This window comes from Rhagoletis pomonella, unplaced genomic scaffold, assembly GCF_013731165.1.
Source record: "Rhagoletis pomonella isolate Grant_MI unplaced genomic scaffold, Rhpom_1.0 Rhpom_scaffold_00005, whole genome shotgun sequence".
Classification (NCBI taxonomy): Eukaryota; Metazoa; Arthropoda; class Insecta; order Diptera; family Tephritidae; genus Rhagoletis; species Rhagoletis pomonella.
Window position 1 is genome coordinate 82,331,313 of NW_023458559.1, and position 19,281 is coordinate 82,350,593.

At 32.1% G+C, this 19,281-nt stretch overlaps 1 protein-coding gene across 2 annotated transcripts in view; it reads left to right on the forward strand.

Moving 5' to 3' along the window:
• Positions 1-9,722: 9,722 nt before the first annotated feature.
• Positions 9,723-19,281, forward strand: part of LOC118739708 (transcription factor EC-like) — a 35,636-nt gene continuing 26,077 nt past the window's right edge. For both annotated transcript variants that reach the window (XM_036471212.1, XM_036471213.1), the window contains exon 1: positions 9,723-10,694. In XM_036471212.1, the coding sequence (XP_036327105.1) occupies positions 10,656-10,694 (39 nt within the window). In that variant the 5' untranslated portion in view covers positions 9,723-10,655. The remainder of the gene's footprint in view (positions 10,695-19,281) is intronic.

Below are 19,281 nucleotides of genomic sequence, written 5' to 3' on the forward strand. Positions count from 1 at the left end.
AAAAAAATCCAAATCGATTGGATTCGCTTAAAAATTTATAATTGGGTGTTATTAAGGCAGCTGATTATGTAAATGAAATCAGATATTGAAAATCAAAAATGGCGGTTCCATATTCGGTCAAAAATTTTTCACGGAAATGTTACAATCGAACGTACGTACATAGCGTATGAGCAACATTCTCATCTTATCTGGGTAACTCATACGCCATGTACGTACGTTCGATTTTAACCTATCCGTGAAAAATGGTAGACCGAATATGGATCTGATTTCGGATTCATAATCAGCGGGCTAAAGAACTCCCAATTCTAAAGTTTTAAGCAAATCCAATCGATTTTGAATTTTTTGCCGCCATATTGGATCCGCCATTTTGAATTTTTCTAGTCCACCTTCCGATTCTCTATCAACGACCCCGTTATCCTACGAGTAACGAATTCCAAATTGGAACCGGCATTTTGAATATTAAAATTCTGATGGTACATTTGTGATCAGCGACCCTAAAAACTGAGAACTGTTTTTTTCAAACTGAATGAAAAATTTATTCGTGCGTATGTTAGTCCACGGATACGTCATTTAATTGGAGAAAAGATAATGTGAATTTTATGAGAAAACCAAGATTTGGAAAAAGTGAAGTCATTTCATCTCTATCTCAGCAAAAAATTGTGCGAAATTAGTCTCGATCGGTTGCAGTTGGGCATTAATTAATTAGCCGCAACTAGTCTCATACGGGTATTATTGGAGATCTATTAGTCCCCGACTCATCTCTAACGGGTACAATTAACGATTTAATGATATGTAAACACTTAGTCGATGAAACTTCCAGTGCGGCGTTTGCACATAGGGAGAGTATTCGCTTAACAAACCGAGAACCCTGGTTCGAATCGCAGCTGGCGTAAATTTTTATTTTTATTTTTATTTTTTAAAAGTGGCTAGCCGCTTTTTATATCTGTTCGGGTATAAAGGGGAACAATTAGTCTCTTCATAGGACATGCTCGAACAAATACAAATGGTAATGATTAATAAAAAAAGTTAAACTAAAAAGTACAAAACCATATTTGTTCTACTCCATAACTAAATGTCGAATTTTTTGCCATTTTTTCTCAATTTACTCAACATTTGGATGGTGTACGAGTCGTGTTGAAATACAGGTTGGTAGGTTGGTCTGGTTAAAATCATACACCGCTTTTTTGCCGGTTTAGTATAGCACTCAAAATGTGCACGTAAGACCAGCAAAGCATTCAAAGCGGAGTTTTCAAATCTTAACCTGAAGTAATTACATACAAATACCTGCTGATGAAAAACATTTTTCGGCCTCAACACTTTTAGGCTGAACTGCAAAAAGGTAGTCAGTCATAAGCCATTGAAGATAATGACCCCTATCTACTCCATTACAAAATATTTGAACTTCTTTTGCCAGCAGCTCGGATAAATTATAAGTTTTTCGATTTGAGAAAGTTGGAGTAGACTGATTTAAAAATGTATGTAACTTTTCCTTAAAATTTTCTGTTTCGTTTACATTGGCGACGCTATGAGTACATTCATTTAAATCTTTTTTGAAAAAAGGCTCAGGCTGCAATTTAAAAGTTTCAAGCTTTTTGTTAATTCTAGTCAAAACGGCATTTTACTAAAAAACATAATTCAAATTCTTAAACAAGTTCTTACTGTCAAATTCGATATTTCAAATTTTTCGGAATCCCGTGATTAATGCAAGCGAATCCCGGGATTTTCGGGACGTCAAAAACACCGGGATCCCGGGATCTATGGCATCCCTAGTATTAAAAAGATATCTACATATGTTGTATATATCAACACGGCAACAAAGTGAATTTGTATTTATTTATGTCTCGCTAGTGATGAAATTTTTATTTAAGTGCGGATCAATATATTTATTCGATTAAAAAAATAATTAAAATTCAATACTAATTGTGTACTTTACTTCTTAATTATTTTCCTCAAAAACTGTATCCACATCCATAAAATATCAAAAACGGAAGCATATTTAATATAAAACAATCAATTCTGTCCCAATTCGCTGCCTATTGAGTAAAGAAGCTCAACGAAAATTTTTATCAAACACATTAGGGCTGCTCAGGATCTTGTGCATATGATCTTGCATTTGCATATTTCGGTGCATTTATAAATTCCCAACAATAAAATACAAACGGTTGCCATGGTAGCAAGCAAAAAAATTTGCAAATGCAAATCCAAGACCATTTTCACAATATCCTGAACAGCCCTAATGATTTTAGTTAAATGTTTAAAGGGTCGCATATTTCCAAAGCATGGAATTACGGTCTTATACTGCTATTCTCTTACTTATTACTGTTCGAAAATTCCGTTCACCTGTTATAAAAATACACTTCCTTTGTTGGACAATTATTGGAATAATCCTAGAGTAATATGACAATTCTTGACGATTTTCAAGTGTCAATAACATTTATGAAAATTTTCGAAAGGTCCCAAGTTTTCCAAAGTACCAACTTTATAAATATCAAAAGTGATGCTTACAGTTTTTTATGAATTCCAACTTTTTTATGAATTTGTATAGTTTGCGTGCTTAAGACTATTTATGATATTTTAGATATTATCTATGCAAAATTCTCGAAAGTTTTAGTCGCGGACGCAAATTACTTATTCGCGACTAAATTGATTTACATACTACATATATTCTACGTACAAAAATGAATGGGACGACTGCAGCAATAGAGCAATATTCAATTTTAATAAGAACCTAATGAGATCAATGAAACGCCTGACGTAGCATTGAATCTTCAAATCCCATCGTTAGATGTTTATGATTTGAAAAAATGCTAGCACAAATTGTTTACGCTCAAACCTACAAAAAATTCTTGTAAAATATTTTCACATTATTAGTTAATTAATATTAATATTAACCAACCACAGTATCAACCAATGTACATCTATTAGTTGACCAAAAGTCAAAAACAGCTGTTTTTCTATTAGTTAACTAACGACTGTGAAAACTGGCCTCTTTCATCTAACCCACCGTTTAAAAAATATTTTACTTCTTAAAAAATAAAATGAAATACAACTGCTAATCATATATTTTTTGCTTTAGTGAAATGAGAGGAAATATTAGTAAATATTCAGGCTTCTTATATGGTTTGCGCGTCTCACAGGCTTTCACTGTATATCGCTTCTATTAGGGCTTTTTGGTATTGGAGTGTATCCGACCGCAAACTAATGGAGTATTAAAAAAGGCATTTTCGAAAATTTTCTAGCAGGGCCTCTTGCAATTACATATGTATAATAGTAAATTTTTTCTTAAATTAACTACATACATACATGCATGCGTCGAAACCATCGAATTTCGAAACAGCCGCATTTTTTTGTTATTATTTGGTTTCAGCGCTGGTTGGATTTAGTAGAAAGCATAAAGTTTATTTCGATGAATTTTTTTTTTTTTTTCAACCTCAACGAATATGTATTTTAAATGGGCAATAATCAGGTCAATTAATCACTTCCATTTCAGAATGATAACGTCGAAAAAGAGGGATTATTGTTTGACTGATTTCTTGTGGAAAAGTATCTTTTTACAAGTAAATTAGACCGAGTACTATACGAAGAATATTATGTATGTATATTAGGGTGGTCCAAAACAGCATGTAAAATAGTAAAGTCGGAATTTTTATGCTCTCACCCCCTAGGAGATCGGAAGACTCTGTTTCTCTTCAACAGATTCCCAATAATAAAACCCAATTATTTGTTTAACAACTTTTTCTTAGTAACTATATTTTATAGGACCACCAAAACCCCTATAAAATGCCAGAAAATGCAATGGGGGGGATAAATAAAAAATCTTCATTATAAAAAATTGGTTAAATAAATAATTGAATATTATTATTGTAAGTCTCCAGAAGAGAACCAAAGTTGCTTTTTTCCCATAAACATTAAATATGAAAAATGCATTTGCTATATTACTTAATTAAATAAATACAAGCAATAGCTAACCATGAAATAAGCAGCACCCTTCTTCTTACACAAAACCCAATTTTATGTTAATTTCATATTGTACTCATACCTTTTAGTCATTATATTTACAGCGTATAAGTACTGCAAAACAAGACAAACTGAAAAAGCACATTATTTAACAATTCTTAAGATTTCGACTTCTCGTATAGAATTTCAAATTTGCTAATCAAGGAGAAATTGATTTAAGATATACATACATACACTCTAACAAACAATATGTTATAGTTTACGCATATTAAGAGAGATAACCAGTTACCAGTAACCAGTTACCTCTCTTAATAATTACAAATTAATACTCCGTATTAATTAAGTTAAACACTGTGTAGCGGAGAGCAAAATTAAAATGTATCAGTATTTGTTGAATTCTATACACATAAGTAACTACACAGCTTTACACAAAAAAAATATTTAAAATTGATTAGATATGAGCACTTAATGTTTCTTATTAGTAGTAATGTTATTTTACGTTCAATTGCCTGCAATTTTAAACATTTCATGTCTGAAACCAATTTTGGACATCGTATGCGTATACTTAGACAGATTTTGTTTTAAAAACAAGTAATTTAAAACCAAAATTTCAAAGATAAGCTTTTATTAATAATATAATAATAGATTGCCGCTTACACATACATATGTTAGTGCTTGGGCGAGCTTCTCCTCCGATTTGTGGCGTGCGCTTTGATGTTGTCAAACAAAGGGGAGGGGCGTACAGCTTTACGCCGACTCCGAGTGTCGATTGTATTTTTATGAGAAGCTGTGTTTCATGGCAGAAATACACTCGGACGATTGCCATTGCCTGCCGAGGGGCGACCGCTGTTAATAAAAACCCTTTTTACTACATTTTTTGCGCCAAGCCATATTTTGTTTACTTTAAATAGATTTTTGTTTGAAGTTTTTCGTTCGAATACGCATTCGTTTTGCACTTCACAGATGAAATGAGAAACAATAGGTCTATCATTATCTAAGTATTATCATTTTAATATGTTTCGTCAGACGGTAATTATACCCTCCTGTAACTTAGAACGCACTGCTGCACACCCAGGTACGTGTTTTCAAATGTTCAGTTCGAATTACGGAAAATCCCATGAAAACGAAGAGTGGTAACTTTTATCTAAATGCTACTAAAAGAAAAATATCAACAGATGCAGACATCTGTGTATCTACTAAGAATATTCACCAAAAGTAAGAAACATTAGATACAAATTGCTCGAAAATTCTTAACCACCACATAACTTTCAGTACGATCGGGGCTACATAAGCTAAATTGGGAGGAGCTGTTAGTGGTCACACTTGATGGGACGAAGTGGAACTGCTCGCAGGAAATTGATTCAGGTCTCGAAGCTTTCCTCAAGGGTTTTCGAATAACACATTCTCACAACTAAGCCACACTGCTGCAAAATCAAATAGAATATCTAAACCCAAATAATGCCAACCCAAAAAGCCGGCCAAAAGTCGGAGTTATCAACTTTGATATACATAAGTTTATTTATGTAAATATATTATTTGCTCAGGCCAAAGCCTCTGCTGCTGGCGCTGTGTTTTATGGTTTATATAATAATTGTTATTGTTATGCAAGTATTTTATAAAAAAAAAAATAAAATATTATTTATTAAGCTAGATAGCGATAAAAGTTTCCACAGCCACTTAATCGCTGACATGAATATGTATGTCAATGAGATCACACCATTATAGTGAACAAATTCTGTCTTTGCGCTTTAGTTGCATTTGTTTCTTTTATTTGTTTAAAACTTGAAATATGTACTAAATACTTATATGAGTGTGCATAATTTAAAATCACGTTTTCATGACTTGCTTTTTGATATTACAATTCTTTGAATCGTTTTAAAATAGCCCAATTGCAATAATTATTTTAATTCCAAATTTTAAACAATTGTCGAGGAAATTTTTTCATCGGTATGTACTCCAGATCAGTACCAACCACACTAATATTAATTTTGCCGTGTTTTAATTTGCGAAACCCTTAAATTTCACGCCGACTCCGAACAGCAAATTTTTTATGAGAAGTTCTTCATGGCAGAATTGCGTTCGTAGATTTATTAATTCATGCGGAGGACTCTCACTGTTAGAAGCAACATCTTTAAATTTTGCTGGGAGCAGGCAACGAATCTGAGTGCTACCAAGGTTGCAGGAAATGGCCACGCTCAGATTGTTTTTCTGCCTGGAAAAAGCTTCTCATAAAATCTATTAACCATTTGGAGACGGCGTAAGTCCCTCTGTGTGTGCAACAACATCAAGACGCTTACTACAAATTCAAGGAGAAGCTTGGCCAAACACTTAGCAAAAGTGTAAGCAGCAAATATTCATTTTGTTTATTTAACTCCCAACACATGCAATAAAAAAAATCAGTTACCATGTGCCGGCGCGTATTCTATACTACTGAACCTTGTTATAGTATGAGCTTATAACTTTTCACTTATATAAAAACCGCGTATTATTATTGAAGGTTATAATTGTCACATACATGTAAATTAATTCAAATTAAATTTTTAAATCAAATATAGGAGGTAAGCAGGGGAGTTGACAAGACATAAACGGCCGTGATAAGTAGATAAAAGCTTTTAAAAAAATATATCCATATGTACATATATATGTAAGCATACATAAATGTACATATGCATGTAAGTTCGTATGTATTTATATATGTATGTATGTATATCAACAGATTCCCAAGCATAGATATGTGCATAAGCAGTGAGCTTTGTATTTGTTTTTGGGAAAAATTGGAAAAAGCAACAGAGTCAGAAGTTATAGTTTTGATTTCGGAGATTGCTATATCTCCTCGAAAGACTTATTTCTACACTTTAGCGGGAATCCAATCCACACTGAGGTAATGAATTATCCTCTATATGTTCAAGCTTCTTACATACATATCGCACACCTAGATCTAAAGTGAGCTAACTCAAAATTCATAGAGGGAAATTCAGCTGCTTGTGGTGCGTACAGATTAAACGCAATTAATACAAAAACAGATCTAACAGTAGTTTTTTAGTCAATGTACTATATAATCATGAAGAAAAAAATATTTCCAATAATTGTATGTAAGTGCTATGAGTTGATTTATGCAAAAAACTCGCCCAAAATTAGTTTTGAGTGGATCGCACTGTAGATCTAGGTGTGCGATATGTACATACTCATAAGCCGTCAATTAAGTACGAACACGTTGTCATTTGGGACAAAAAATTGTATTTTCGATTGATAAAAATTATTTTGGCATTAACATTTCTTTAAGAACTAAAATTAACGGCCCCGGCAAAAAAAACAAACCTGATGAGTGTTGTCATCAAAATACATATGCCATATTGTTAACTTAATATAGAAATATCCTTACTAATTTTCTTTCAAATTCGAGCTTTGTCCAAAAAGGTCTATAGATTAAGTTTTCAATAAAAACCCAATAAAAATTAAAAGCAGGTACTAAAATTAAATCAGTTATGGTATTTATTTAAAAACAGAGTTTTGAAGAAATTCCCAGCTGAAAAAGTTCAGTTTTCATTCCGTATTTTAATTACTCTTCAAAGGGATGGAGATGTTATATAAGCCCCTTCTACATATATTAAAGTTGCGATATAAAATTTGTCTGAACTCTGAGGTTAATGGAATAGCTTCGCAGAAGTAGCAAAAATGTGAATCGTAATGCCCTAGCAATCGTGTAAGTGTCAAATATTTATTTATTTTCTTTGTCATTCTGAATTATTTTTAAGCGAAGGGACAGACGAAAAACGAAGAAATTTGCATAGGGATTCCTTATTGTTGCCATGTTAATTTCATATTCAATTAAAACCATATTTTATTTTATTAGGTATGTAGTTTAAGTGCAAGACAAAATAAGGGGGAAATCTGTTCTTTGCACGCTAAATTAATTACTTAAATACATAGTAAATAAATAACAAAACTAACTATTTGATTTTGCTACATTATGGCCATGCGGGGTCCAGAGGATCCTAGACGAAAATACGTCCGTACTAATCGATCTGTGTACACCGACTGATGTCCCACTGGTTTTCCAAATGGCCTGAAATTATTTAATTAAACTCTAGTAATAACCGGTGAAGTCACCAAATCGAATTTAAATGGTTTCTATATAAAATATATAGCCGAAAAGTTGGGCTGGGGTCCACTCGACCCCCTTTGACCATTGCGGGTTGAGAAAATATTCTCGGAAATCACAAAGTTTCAGAGGAGTCAAGTATTATACGAAGCTTCAGTTTTACTACGAAGATTAACTGCTTGAAAAAGGAGTTGTGTTTGTTTACAAAGTAATCCAGTAACTTGCCAGCAACTCTCCAGTAACTTTATTTCTAATAATTCGCAAGTTTCATGAACAGCTGGTTGTTTATTCGCAGCAAATTCCTAATAAAACAATATACATATTTTATATTTAAATAGGTTTATTTTGAGAAATTCCACAATAAAAAACCACAAACAGTTTCCTTATTAGTTTAAATTTCATCCAGCAACATGCGATCACTGGCAAATTCTTACAAGTAAAAATGTATCCAGTACAATCCAGTAAAAACATGCAACTTCAACTGTCATTTTTCGCTCTCTCAATTTTCCCTACTTTGCAAGTTTTTGCGTACGAAAATGGCAAAACATGAAAATTCGTAAAAACTTTTGCTGGATTTTACTGGAAATGAGTAAACAAACGCCACTAGGGTTGAGTATTGACCCCTCAATATTTCGTTATTTTAAAATAAAATATTCGACTGAACTCACTTTTTCATATTTTATACGTCCCGTATTTCTTTTTTGCAGTTAAAGTTTCAAAATTGTTCAATAATACTCTTTATCTGTAACAAATAAGATTAGTTATCCAGAAGCACGTTGACACAATTAAAAATATATATATATAACTCTTGAGTTGAATACGCGGAAGCTAACGGCAGTTAACGTCCAAACCAACATAACGGCATTTTTCCACTTTACGAAGAGAGTAATGATAATAGGTACATACCTATGAACACATATACTTATGGTATGACTGCGAATATAATTAAGCAGGACATTTGATTTTGCTATGAATGGCGGAATTGCTATAGCTATGAAGATCTACATACATATCGATTTACACACAGCACACTGAGCTAAACAAAGATGACGCTTACTCATAGAATACATCCAATCAGCATGTATTATATACATACATATGTACGTATTTATATACATAATTTGTCTATTACTGACAATACATAATCATATTCATTTCTTGAATTTGCTGCTGCAACATTTTTTCTGGGCGACTTATTTCGTCCTAATTAAAATGTTAAAATGTGCTAAAAGTATTGAATAATAAAACCAAATAAACACATAAAGTTGCAACACGAGTTTTGATCGCATAGAGTTCGGTGTTTGATATGTCGGGATTGAAGTTACTAACCACAGTTAAGAGCAAACACACCACTCAAACGAAACGAAATGAAAATGAATCGAGCGGTGGAAACGATTCAAACACTAAGTCACCACGATCGTATACTAACTAGCAGAGATAAGAAGCGCTTCGCTCATTGTCAGCCCCAACGAACTTGATTACTCAGTAGGAATTCGAACTTCTACTTAACTGCTTTGCTCCGATTGGGGTACAGATTACGATAATACATAACAATTAATAACCTTCGATTCGGTTGGCCCTTAACTTAAAATATTTTATTTCAACTTTAAAACCAAAGAAGATCAAAATAAAATACAGTAGTTAAAAAAATTGAAATAAGGTAAAAAAAAATAGTTACTGAAAGAGTTTATTCAATATAAAAATAAACGAAAAAATAAAAAACTGCCTTCATTACAATGCAACACAAGTGCCAGTAATACCGTCGAACAAGGTGGAATTAAGTAAATCAAGAAATCATCCATTCTTAATGTAATTAAAAGGCGAGAATTGGGTTAATCACTTATTGAATGTTAATGTAACTCCAACGGAAAGTTATGAAAAATCGTATCCTGTCGTGCCTTGAATACATCGGAGTCAAGCTGAATAAATCTATATACATACATACATATGTATATATATCAGTGAGAGTGTCCATCATTATTCTAATGCAAAGTTATTGAACCTTAAAAGATACAACAAAAAAATCAGCCTTTAAAACTGGCCAAAAAGCTACAAAACGTAATTGCTTTAAACAATAAATTAAAATATAATAAATAAAAATTCGACCACATAACCGGTACTTAATTGCTTACACAATTACACATTCAAATCGGATCTCATTATACGACAGTATTGAACAACTTGCATCAAGATATTATAAGTATACATTGAAATTGTGCACTTGTTTGCATATTGAAACAAGTGTAGCAAATTAATATTGAAAATTCACTTAAGAGTAAACAACTACTATTTGCAACTCTCACAAATATTTCTTAACATTCGCACACTGCATCACACTGCATCAAAGGTATAGAGCAATACGTAACAGCGAGCAAATTAATTGCTAAGGAATTGTGTTGTGTGTGAATCAACAGAAAGCAATTAACAAAAGCAGGCTGGCGTTTAACAAACTGTCATAAGTACGTACTCGTACATATAAGTACATACCTTAAATATAAAATTTCTTTACGTCGGTTAATAATACAAGTCCGTCAAACTGTCGAAAAAACGCAGCAGAACAACCCCACCCCCCAAAAAAATTCACAAAACTGCTAAAATGCCGGTCTTCAATGTCATAACGCGCAGAAAAACAAAGGTGAGTTAAAAAAAAATGTGAACGAAATCTGCATTTGAGTAAAGAAGTCGGGTACAGTACATGTATCTGTTTACGTACATATTTATGTACATATTTTTTACTTAAATATATGCATGTATGTATGTGTATGAATATACAAATAATGTGAATATTTTTATGCATGATTGTACTCCGAATAACTGTTTATCATGCTGATTGATTGTAGGGTCTGTAGAAGTTTAATTTTGCGACACTTATTCGCAAAACTGGTTTTTACTGTAAATACACTTTCTTAAAAAAGAGGCACACAAAAATTGTTGATACTCAAATAACGATGTTCATTTACGTACTCAAAATAAATTTTGAATACTACTTATGGTTTTAAGTTTGTAAATGCCTAGAATGCTTTCATATACGCTCGTACATACATATGTATGCATGTGTGTGTGTGTATGTACATATATATTGATTTATTGGCGCTTCATTTGTATAAGTTGAAGCGCGAAAGTTATTCAAGCCGCCTATTCATTTATATTGGTTTAAACCTTGCAATGGATTTTCATACATCCATAAATACATATGTATGTTCTCATTTACAAATGCAAGCATCGGTATGTACATATGTAAGTATGTACATATATACATAAATAGTTACATAAATTTGTACGAATGCTGTATTTATGTAGTATTATGTTAGGAGTTAATAATTTTTTTTTTCTAGATATTTCGTAGCAATACAAACGTACTCTTGCCTAGCATATTCGGCAATAGTAGATACCGAAATTAAAGTACAGTAGAACAAAATTTCGACTTTTTAATTTACCCACATGTGTGGACAAGTTCATGTAAATGTACACTGAGAAAAAAAGCAAACCATATCGTGTTTGTTTCCAACAAAAACACATATGTACATATAATAGTTTGCTCATATATTCAAAGTATATTTAGTAATCTGGCGTCAATCGCTATTCTATATATTTTAAACCTATTTTTGTTTAGAAAAATTCAAGTTTGATACTCTTTCATTCTGAACTTCATAAATGATTATTCATAATTAAGAAAAAAAATTAAATAAGATATACATATGTATGTATGTACGCACTCACGTACAGCCAGAACATGTATGTAAGTATGTTTTCAAGTGTTCAGTTCAGTCGAATTTCTTATCAATCGTTCAAACTAATTTCAGTTCAAATGTGTTTAAAAAATAATTTTGCTATTCAAAAATTTGAAACCGCTAACAGGGAAAAATCGAAAAGTCCCTGTTTGAAGAACTATGTTACTTTTTTCTTAGCGTTACTCAATAAAAGTTTGATTAATTCATACAGTTTGTATACAAAAAGATAGATGGAAAGATACATATCTTCGCCATTTTGGGAAGTTCAGTCGTATCCCAGTGGGAAAATGTAATGTATAGTACACGGTCAAAAATTTGGGTTTAATTTTTAAACCGAGCTATGACTGCTGCCTGTTTTAATCTTTTCTAGTCTACTTTTTAGACCAGTCAATAGTTTTTAGCAATTGTTAATATATTATGGTTTAAATTTTAGTCCAAGCAGCTGAGAAAATGATGTTCTGCTATGAGTGGTTTAAAATTAAAAGAAAAAAGTTCGTAGTTTCAAATACAGGCCCTATTTGTTTAAAAATCAAACCAAAATGTTTTAATTCTAGTTTATAGGTTTCATATATAGAAAATTTTGTTTAAAATCTAAACCGAAATAGAAAATGTTTGCCTCAATATGCCAACAGGCATAAGGGTGTCTCAGAGAGAGAGAGAGAGAGCAAATCTTATGAACTGACGGCATCAACACAGCGAAATGTGGTGTTGATTCAAACTCAATATTTGAAAGCACATTTACATGCATAGCTGTAGTTGAGTCTGCAAAGATGCTTGATACAATTGGTTGTATGCTACCAAGGCTGTCCGGGTTCAATCCCCATTAGACGGAACAAGAAATTTAAGATTTTTTTTTTTTATTCTTAATTATGAAAAAGCTTTCGTGAAGTGTAACGTGAAGCAAACGATAGAGAAAATGTTTGGGTTTAAAATTTAAACCAAACTGTTAAATTCTAAACCCAACATATGTGCTCTCTTTTTTTTTAAACTTGGAAGGTTTGTATTTGAAACTAAATTTAGTTTGGTCATATATGTAGTCCAAATTGTTTAAAATTAAAACCGCAATTTTTAACCGTGTAATCGAAAAAAATTAATCAGTAAAACAACAATTTTCACATTCGAAAATGCATTTCCACCCCCCCTCCCCCCAGGGCGATGTCCTAAAAAAAGTGGGGCATTCAGTTTTGCATTCCCTAGTATCGAGAAATGAGTGTGATTTAATATGAAATTTTTCGGACTTTTTGAATAAATTAGAATGCTGATTACATATTAAATATTAATTGGATGTAAAACTCTTAAGAAATACATTTGATTATTTATCACGCATGGAATGCATTACTACTTTTCCCACTGGGATGTTAGGCTGAACATATTCTTCTTATCGAGCTTATTAATTGAATTTATCACGCATGGAACGCATTACTACTTTTCCCACTGGGATGTTAGGCTGAACATATTCTTCTTATCGAGCTTATTAATTGAATGATCAAAAATCTAAAAAATGTAAATTTTAAATTAATTCCCTTTATTATTAAACGCGCGATATATTTCTATGTACATATGTACATACATACTATATTTACCCATACATATGTGAGTACGCTTTATGATAAACGAAATGTGGTGTCGATTGAACCGAAAATTGGCCACAATTAGATGGCATGTCGTTGTTAAAACTCTCCAGCCAATTATGTTTTTCAAAATGTGTATGTGAGTAATTAAATGGGCTAAGGTCTGCCTATATCTATTCTATCATATCTAAGCCAATTAGAGTGAAAGCATTTATCTGGAGAGAAGTTTTGACATAGTTTTGTATTTGTGTTAAAAATTGTACAGTCTAATTGAATATCAAATAAAAGGGCATGTTATCTGACTGCGTTGCGATACAAAAGGCCGTATTCATCAGGTGGTAGCACACGCACTGCAATAAATTTACTTACGTAATTACTCAAACTTTTCATTTTGCTTTTGAATAAATTCAACTAATTATTCTCTGAAGTAAAATCAAGTAAAATACACTTTCACAATGTAATAAAACTCTTATCTGTAATTCCTTTCTTGAAGAACCAACTGCAACTTGAATGGGTTGCTGTTATTTAATGTAATCACAACTTGGCATATTTATCTGTCGCTTTGATAAGATTATGAAAAGCAATACGCTGGAAATGGCATAAGATAAAACTGAGCACATGGAAGCAAGAATACAAATTTTATGTAGATATGTGCATATATAAAATGTATACATTTGTTCCTTAAAATTATTTAAACTAAAATTTCTATGTGGCATTAAAAAACGAGCTGGCGTTAGGAAATTCTAGTATACGCTAATCTAAGTGCATACAAGTACTTTCATGCATACACATACATACATATGTATGTATGCATGATTTATGCATGTAACATATCTTGACACGCTTTAAAAACAAATAGGAAACAGTTGCGACGTCAACGTTGAAACCCATTTTAAGGCCGCTAAGGAACTTTTTATTGTTTGAGATATTTAATTATAAATTGACTGATAATTACCGAATACCATCTGATAATTGACTAACAATGAAATTTTAACAAAAAAAAAAAGTTGCTTAAAAGGAAGGCTTTCTGATCGATGGCTCTTTTAAGTATTTTTAAACATTGCTAAATGATAAACGCGTAACACTGATAACAGAATAAACTGAAATGATAAGCCTAAAACTGCTATAGCGAACTGTTGTTGCTATTTTTTCGGATAGGAAATTTAAAAACTAGATTTTTAAATAAATATTTGGAAGGGTTAAAACTGTGCAGATAAGGCCTTTAACGTTGATAAAGAAAATTAAGCGAGGCACTATATTATAAAATGTTACTTTTATTTGTCCTTAGAATTAATAAAAGGGTCCTACTAAAATACTGCTGTGACCACCTTATCGTCCTAATTCGACTGAGACTCGAATTACTAGTTTGCCCATCGGACAGCCATTAAAAAAAAAAAAAATGCTGGTCGTTTGAATTTAATATTTTCTTTATTTAGAAAATTTAAGTAGAAAGTAAAATCAAGGCGGTCACCGAAACCTAGTACATAGTCACAGACCCGGAAGGACTCAGTGCAATGCCTCTCGAATGCAACGACCAAAGGATAGAAAGTTTTTTAATGCAGTATTTTTTGAATAACTACATCGTCCAAACAGCATTTTTGCAACGGTATATTTCAGAAAGAGGATATCATGTTGGCTATTTTCTCTGAACAAAGCATGTCTGAGTTTTTTTTTACTCCAATGTTAAGAGTTCATTATGTTGAAGAGAGGGTAATTGTTTTTTTCTAACTTAAATACTTTGTAGCTGCACTTCACCACGCCGCCATGCCATTTTCCCTTTTTTTTGGCGATAAGCCTAAATGGAAAAGAAATCGGGCTGTATTTGCTTACATATTTTGCACGATTCCCCATCATACCATATGTCGAAAGAGACCAAACATCGATGTACTTAGGTTTATTAATTTAAGTAAGATTGTCTTTAAAATAAGTAATAAAATAACTTTTAAGCAAAAAACAAAACCGACTTCAACTTTAATATTAAAAATTTAATAGTACCGTTAATTTCTTCATGATTAAATTATCGGATCTAAACCAAATTAGTTGAGACACCACCTCTCCGATAGAAAAAGAATTATTTAAATCGGTTGGCAAGGTCCAAAGTTATGCTTACTTCACATAAAAAAAAAATGTTGCGACAAATTGATAACCTTCTCCTTTTTTTGAAGTCGGCTAAAAAAAATTGGTTTCAAAAGTTCAACTAAATATTTGTAGGCCCTCCCCACCTCTCGAAAAAACGCTTTGTTTCAAAAGTTCAACTGAACATTTGTATGTTCATCATGCGCCTCCCTCCCCTCGAAATATTTCAGAAATACCTACCCTTATTATTCAAACATATGTAAAAATTTTTAAACGAATCATACTTAACGGATTAACAACAAATTCTCTAACATATGCTTCATTTATAACAGTACGTGGGTTTTCCTCACCTGTGTATGCATGTAAATATTTTTTGTTCGACTAAGGGCCGGTTGTTCAATGTCTGATTAGCACAAATCGGAGGTAGAAGCTCCGGTTAGATTCAACGACTGCTTTATCGATCACATGTTATACGCATGATGTCGAAATTGTCGATAATGATGTCTAACCGGCAAGTAGTGATAACCAGACATTGAACAACCGGCCCTAAGTCCATGTTCATCATACGCCCCACCCTCCCGTGGGAAAAAAATTTAGTGATTTCCTTAAATTGGTGCTCTCATTTGCGCTTACTTTTGCGTTTTTCGGTCTCATAAAAATTCGTATATTTTAAACTAAAGTTTTCTTAATCTATTCAGTACAAAAATTCAACCACTGATTATAAAAATATTAAAATGCATCAAAAATGCAACCACTGATTCTAAAAATATTAAAATGCATAAGTATGTATACCGGCTAATTTCGATCGTTCATTTCAAAAATCACATCAAAAAATGTTTAAAGTTTTGAGTTTTACCATCATCCAGGGTCCTTTAAATTTGTCAGTGATATCCTAGGTGTTTAATTTTTATTTTTTTGTTTTCGTAAAATATATTTCAAAACTATGAATAATACGAACCACGAAAACTTGGCTAATATTTTTCAACATATTGCACTGCTCAAAATCGACTTTTCTGCCACGTTTTACTTTTGTGACAAACATGGTCAACTGCAGCTTGCACTTTAATTTGATGTATAACTTAATTCTTTAAGTGCTTCAGATCGCCTTAACCGCGTCGTTTGACTGAGCTATTATATATATGTATATTGATTCATCGAAAATAACTTTTAATTTCCTTTCGAATTTGTTACTTTCGCAACATAAAATTATGGCGTATACGAATGCTGGAATTTTTAATATTAAATACTGCAGTGCTGAATGGCTATCAAGGGCTTAGGCATATTCAATACCCTTATCTGTAATTTTCATAAAATCTATGTAGTTTCTTATATTGGAACCCAACCCATCTGTGATTTAACTGTCATCACTGATATCAATTATAAGTTTAAAATCAAATAATAAATTACAATTACAAACTATATAAATGGTTTACATTAATACCAACGATGGCAGTTTAGTCAGAGGTGGATTTTTATATCATAAACTCGTTACCAGTAAAACTGCAGATAGGGGTATTGAATAATAAGTCTTAACGCTAGTATCATCAGTTTCCATTGAACATTTTTATATTTTTGTTAAGCTTCTTTTAAAAGGGCATCTTAAGGTGCACCTATGGCTATGGTTAAACATTAAAGTATTATTTGGGAACCCAATGAAATGTCGCTTTAAAGCGAAAAGGGCCTACTCCGACTTAGGCTACATTAATTGAACGGCACAGATATGTACGTACATACATATGCATGTTCATACGCGCTTAAATGCATCCGGATTTATTAATTGTGTCATTGTATGGTTTCTGATTTTTGAAATTATTTTTTTTTTACTGAAGTTGTTGCAACATGAAGATTATTCTGCTTTTAATAACTATTAATTTAAATTCGATTCTAATAGCTGAACCTTTTTACCCTACCATGCCCACATAGACAGCGCTTACAAAATAACTTTTTGGATATTTCTTACAATTGTTCATTTTACATTTACTTACAAGCTGATGTACATGCATATGTATGTCTTGCATTCTTGTTCATATATTTGCGCAGTTATCAAATTATGCAGATCGGCTTTTTTGGACAACACTACTGCAATAATCTCAGTCGGAGTTTATATTCATATGAATAGCTTCTTTCCTTCATTTGAAATCGTTCTGAAGAGTATGCCATTTTAAAGACATTAGATAAAAACAAGTAATTTTTAGCAAAAAAAAAAACCGACTTAAAAAAAATATATATATATCTATATATTTCATGATCCAATGATCGGATCTAAACCAAATTAGTATGGGGCCACCTCTGAGACACTACCTTTCCGTTGCAAAAAGAATTATTGAAATCGGTTGACGTGGTGCAAAGTTATGCGGTAACATACATAAAAAAAAAAAAAAAAGATTCCGACGAACTGATAACCTCCTCCTTTTTTGGAAGTCGGTTAAAAAGAAGAAGGCGTTAGTATTCTATATTGTCTATAGTGTATTGCTTGATTGGACTTTTTGTTAATAATCTGCCTGTATTTTGATTCACTTCGATAATAAAAACATTCCCCTTTTTGTAAATCATTAAATTTATTTTTAATCTTCTGGAGTCTTCAAGACAAAAGTTTTCCAGCCGAAAAAATACCCAACACCTTAATTTTGTTGCAGTGTCACTACAACTAGAAGCTTCCTTCGCAATGGATCTCCTAATTTGTGTGTACATACATATGTATGTATGTATGTCCAAAATTCTTTCGATGGATCCAAAAAACTCCTCAATCTTCGCATTTTTCTTGTTTTAAGAGAGTGCCTGATTGGCCTTATTTAGCTATATGATATCTGGAATTATCTGCTTTAATATCGGATTTTTCGTGTTATTAGACAAGAGGTCGTATAAAATATAAACTGTTTTCTTCATTTTCATTCCTTTTCTTTAAAGTTGGTCAGCCTTCGAAATTAGATTAAAACGAACCCGCTTCTTGAGGGGCGAAATGCGCTCAAGGAAAGCGAGGTATATGTACATACGTATTTATCTACATATATAAGTATATTTGTGTTAGTTCTATGTAAAAAGCGGCCAAAAAAAACTTGATTCTCCGACCCAGGCGCAGATAAATTGGTATCTTGGATCCTATTATTCATCATTCAAGTATAGCTTAGTTATTAAATAACCGCGCACTTTTCAATAAGGGAATTTTGTCACCACAAACATAGATTAATATGTATGTATGTATGTACATATGTTCATATGATACGTACACATATCAATTAAGCAACGAAAAATACGCATCTGAACAAGTACTGACATACATACATACATATGTATGTACATATGTATGCATGCATACATGTGTTATTCAATTTAAAAATATGACGCATTCACACAAAAGTATGAGGTTACAGAAACCTGAATTTCGAATGAATAAATAAGTTAGGTCTTATTTAAAAATTGGTTTTAAAACACTTCGAACGCGGGAGTATGAAGTTGCAAAAGATACAATGACATTAAAGGCATTGAAAAAAAATTACAAAATAAAAATATTTATAAAAAGCTGAGGTGACGAAAATTTTATTACATATACTTTCTTAGACTTTATTTATGTCAATAACAAACGAAAGTGTTTAGAAAGCTCAAAGAACTTATAAGTTTATTTAATTTTGTCCGTCACATTCAAATTACAATTAAGACGGAAAAGTGGGAAAGTTATTCCTTCGAAAACTAGTAATGCTTATTATTAGTTTCCAGAAAATGTCTAAAGTTTTTTATGAGAGTCTGTTTTATGGCAGAAATACTCTGGTACGACATTTTCCGCAATATCTTTCTCTCGAACACTCCAACAGCTGCCTCATCGAATGTCGTCATTGATGAGTGACTT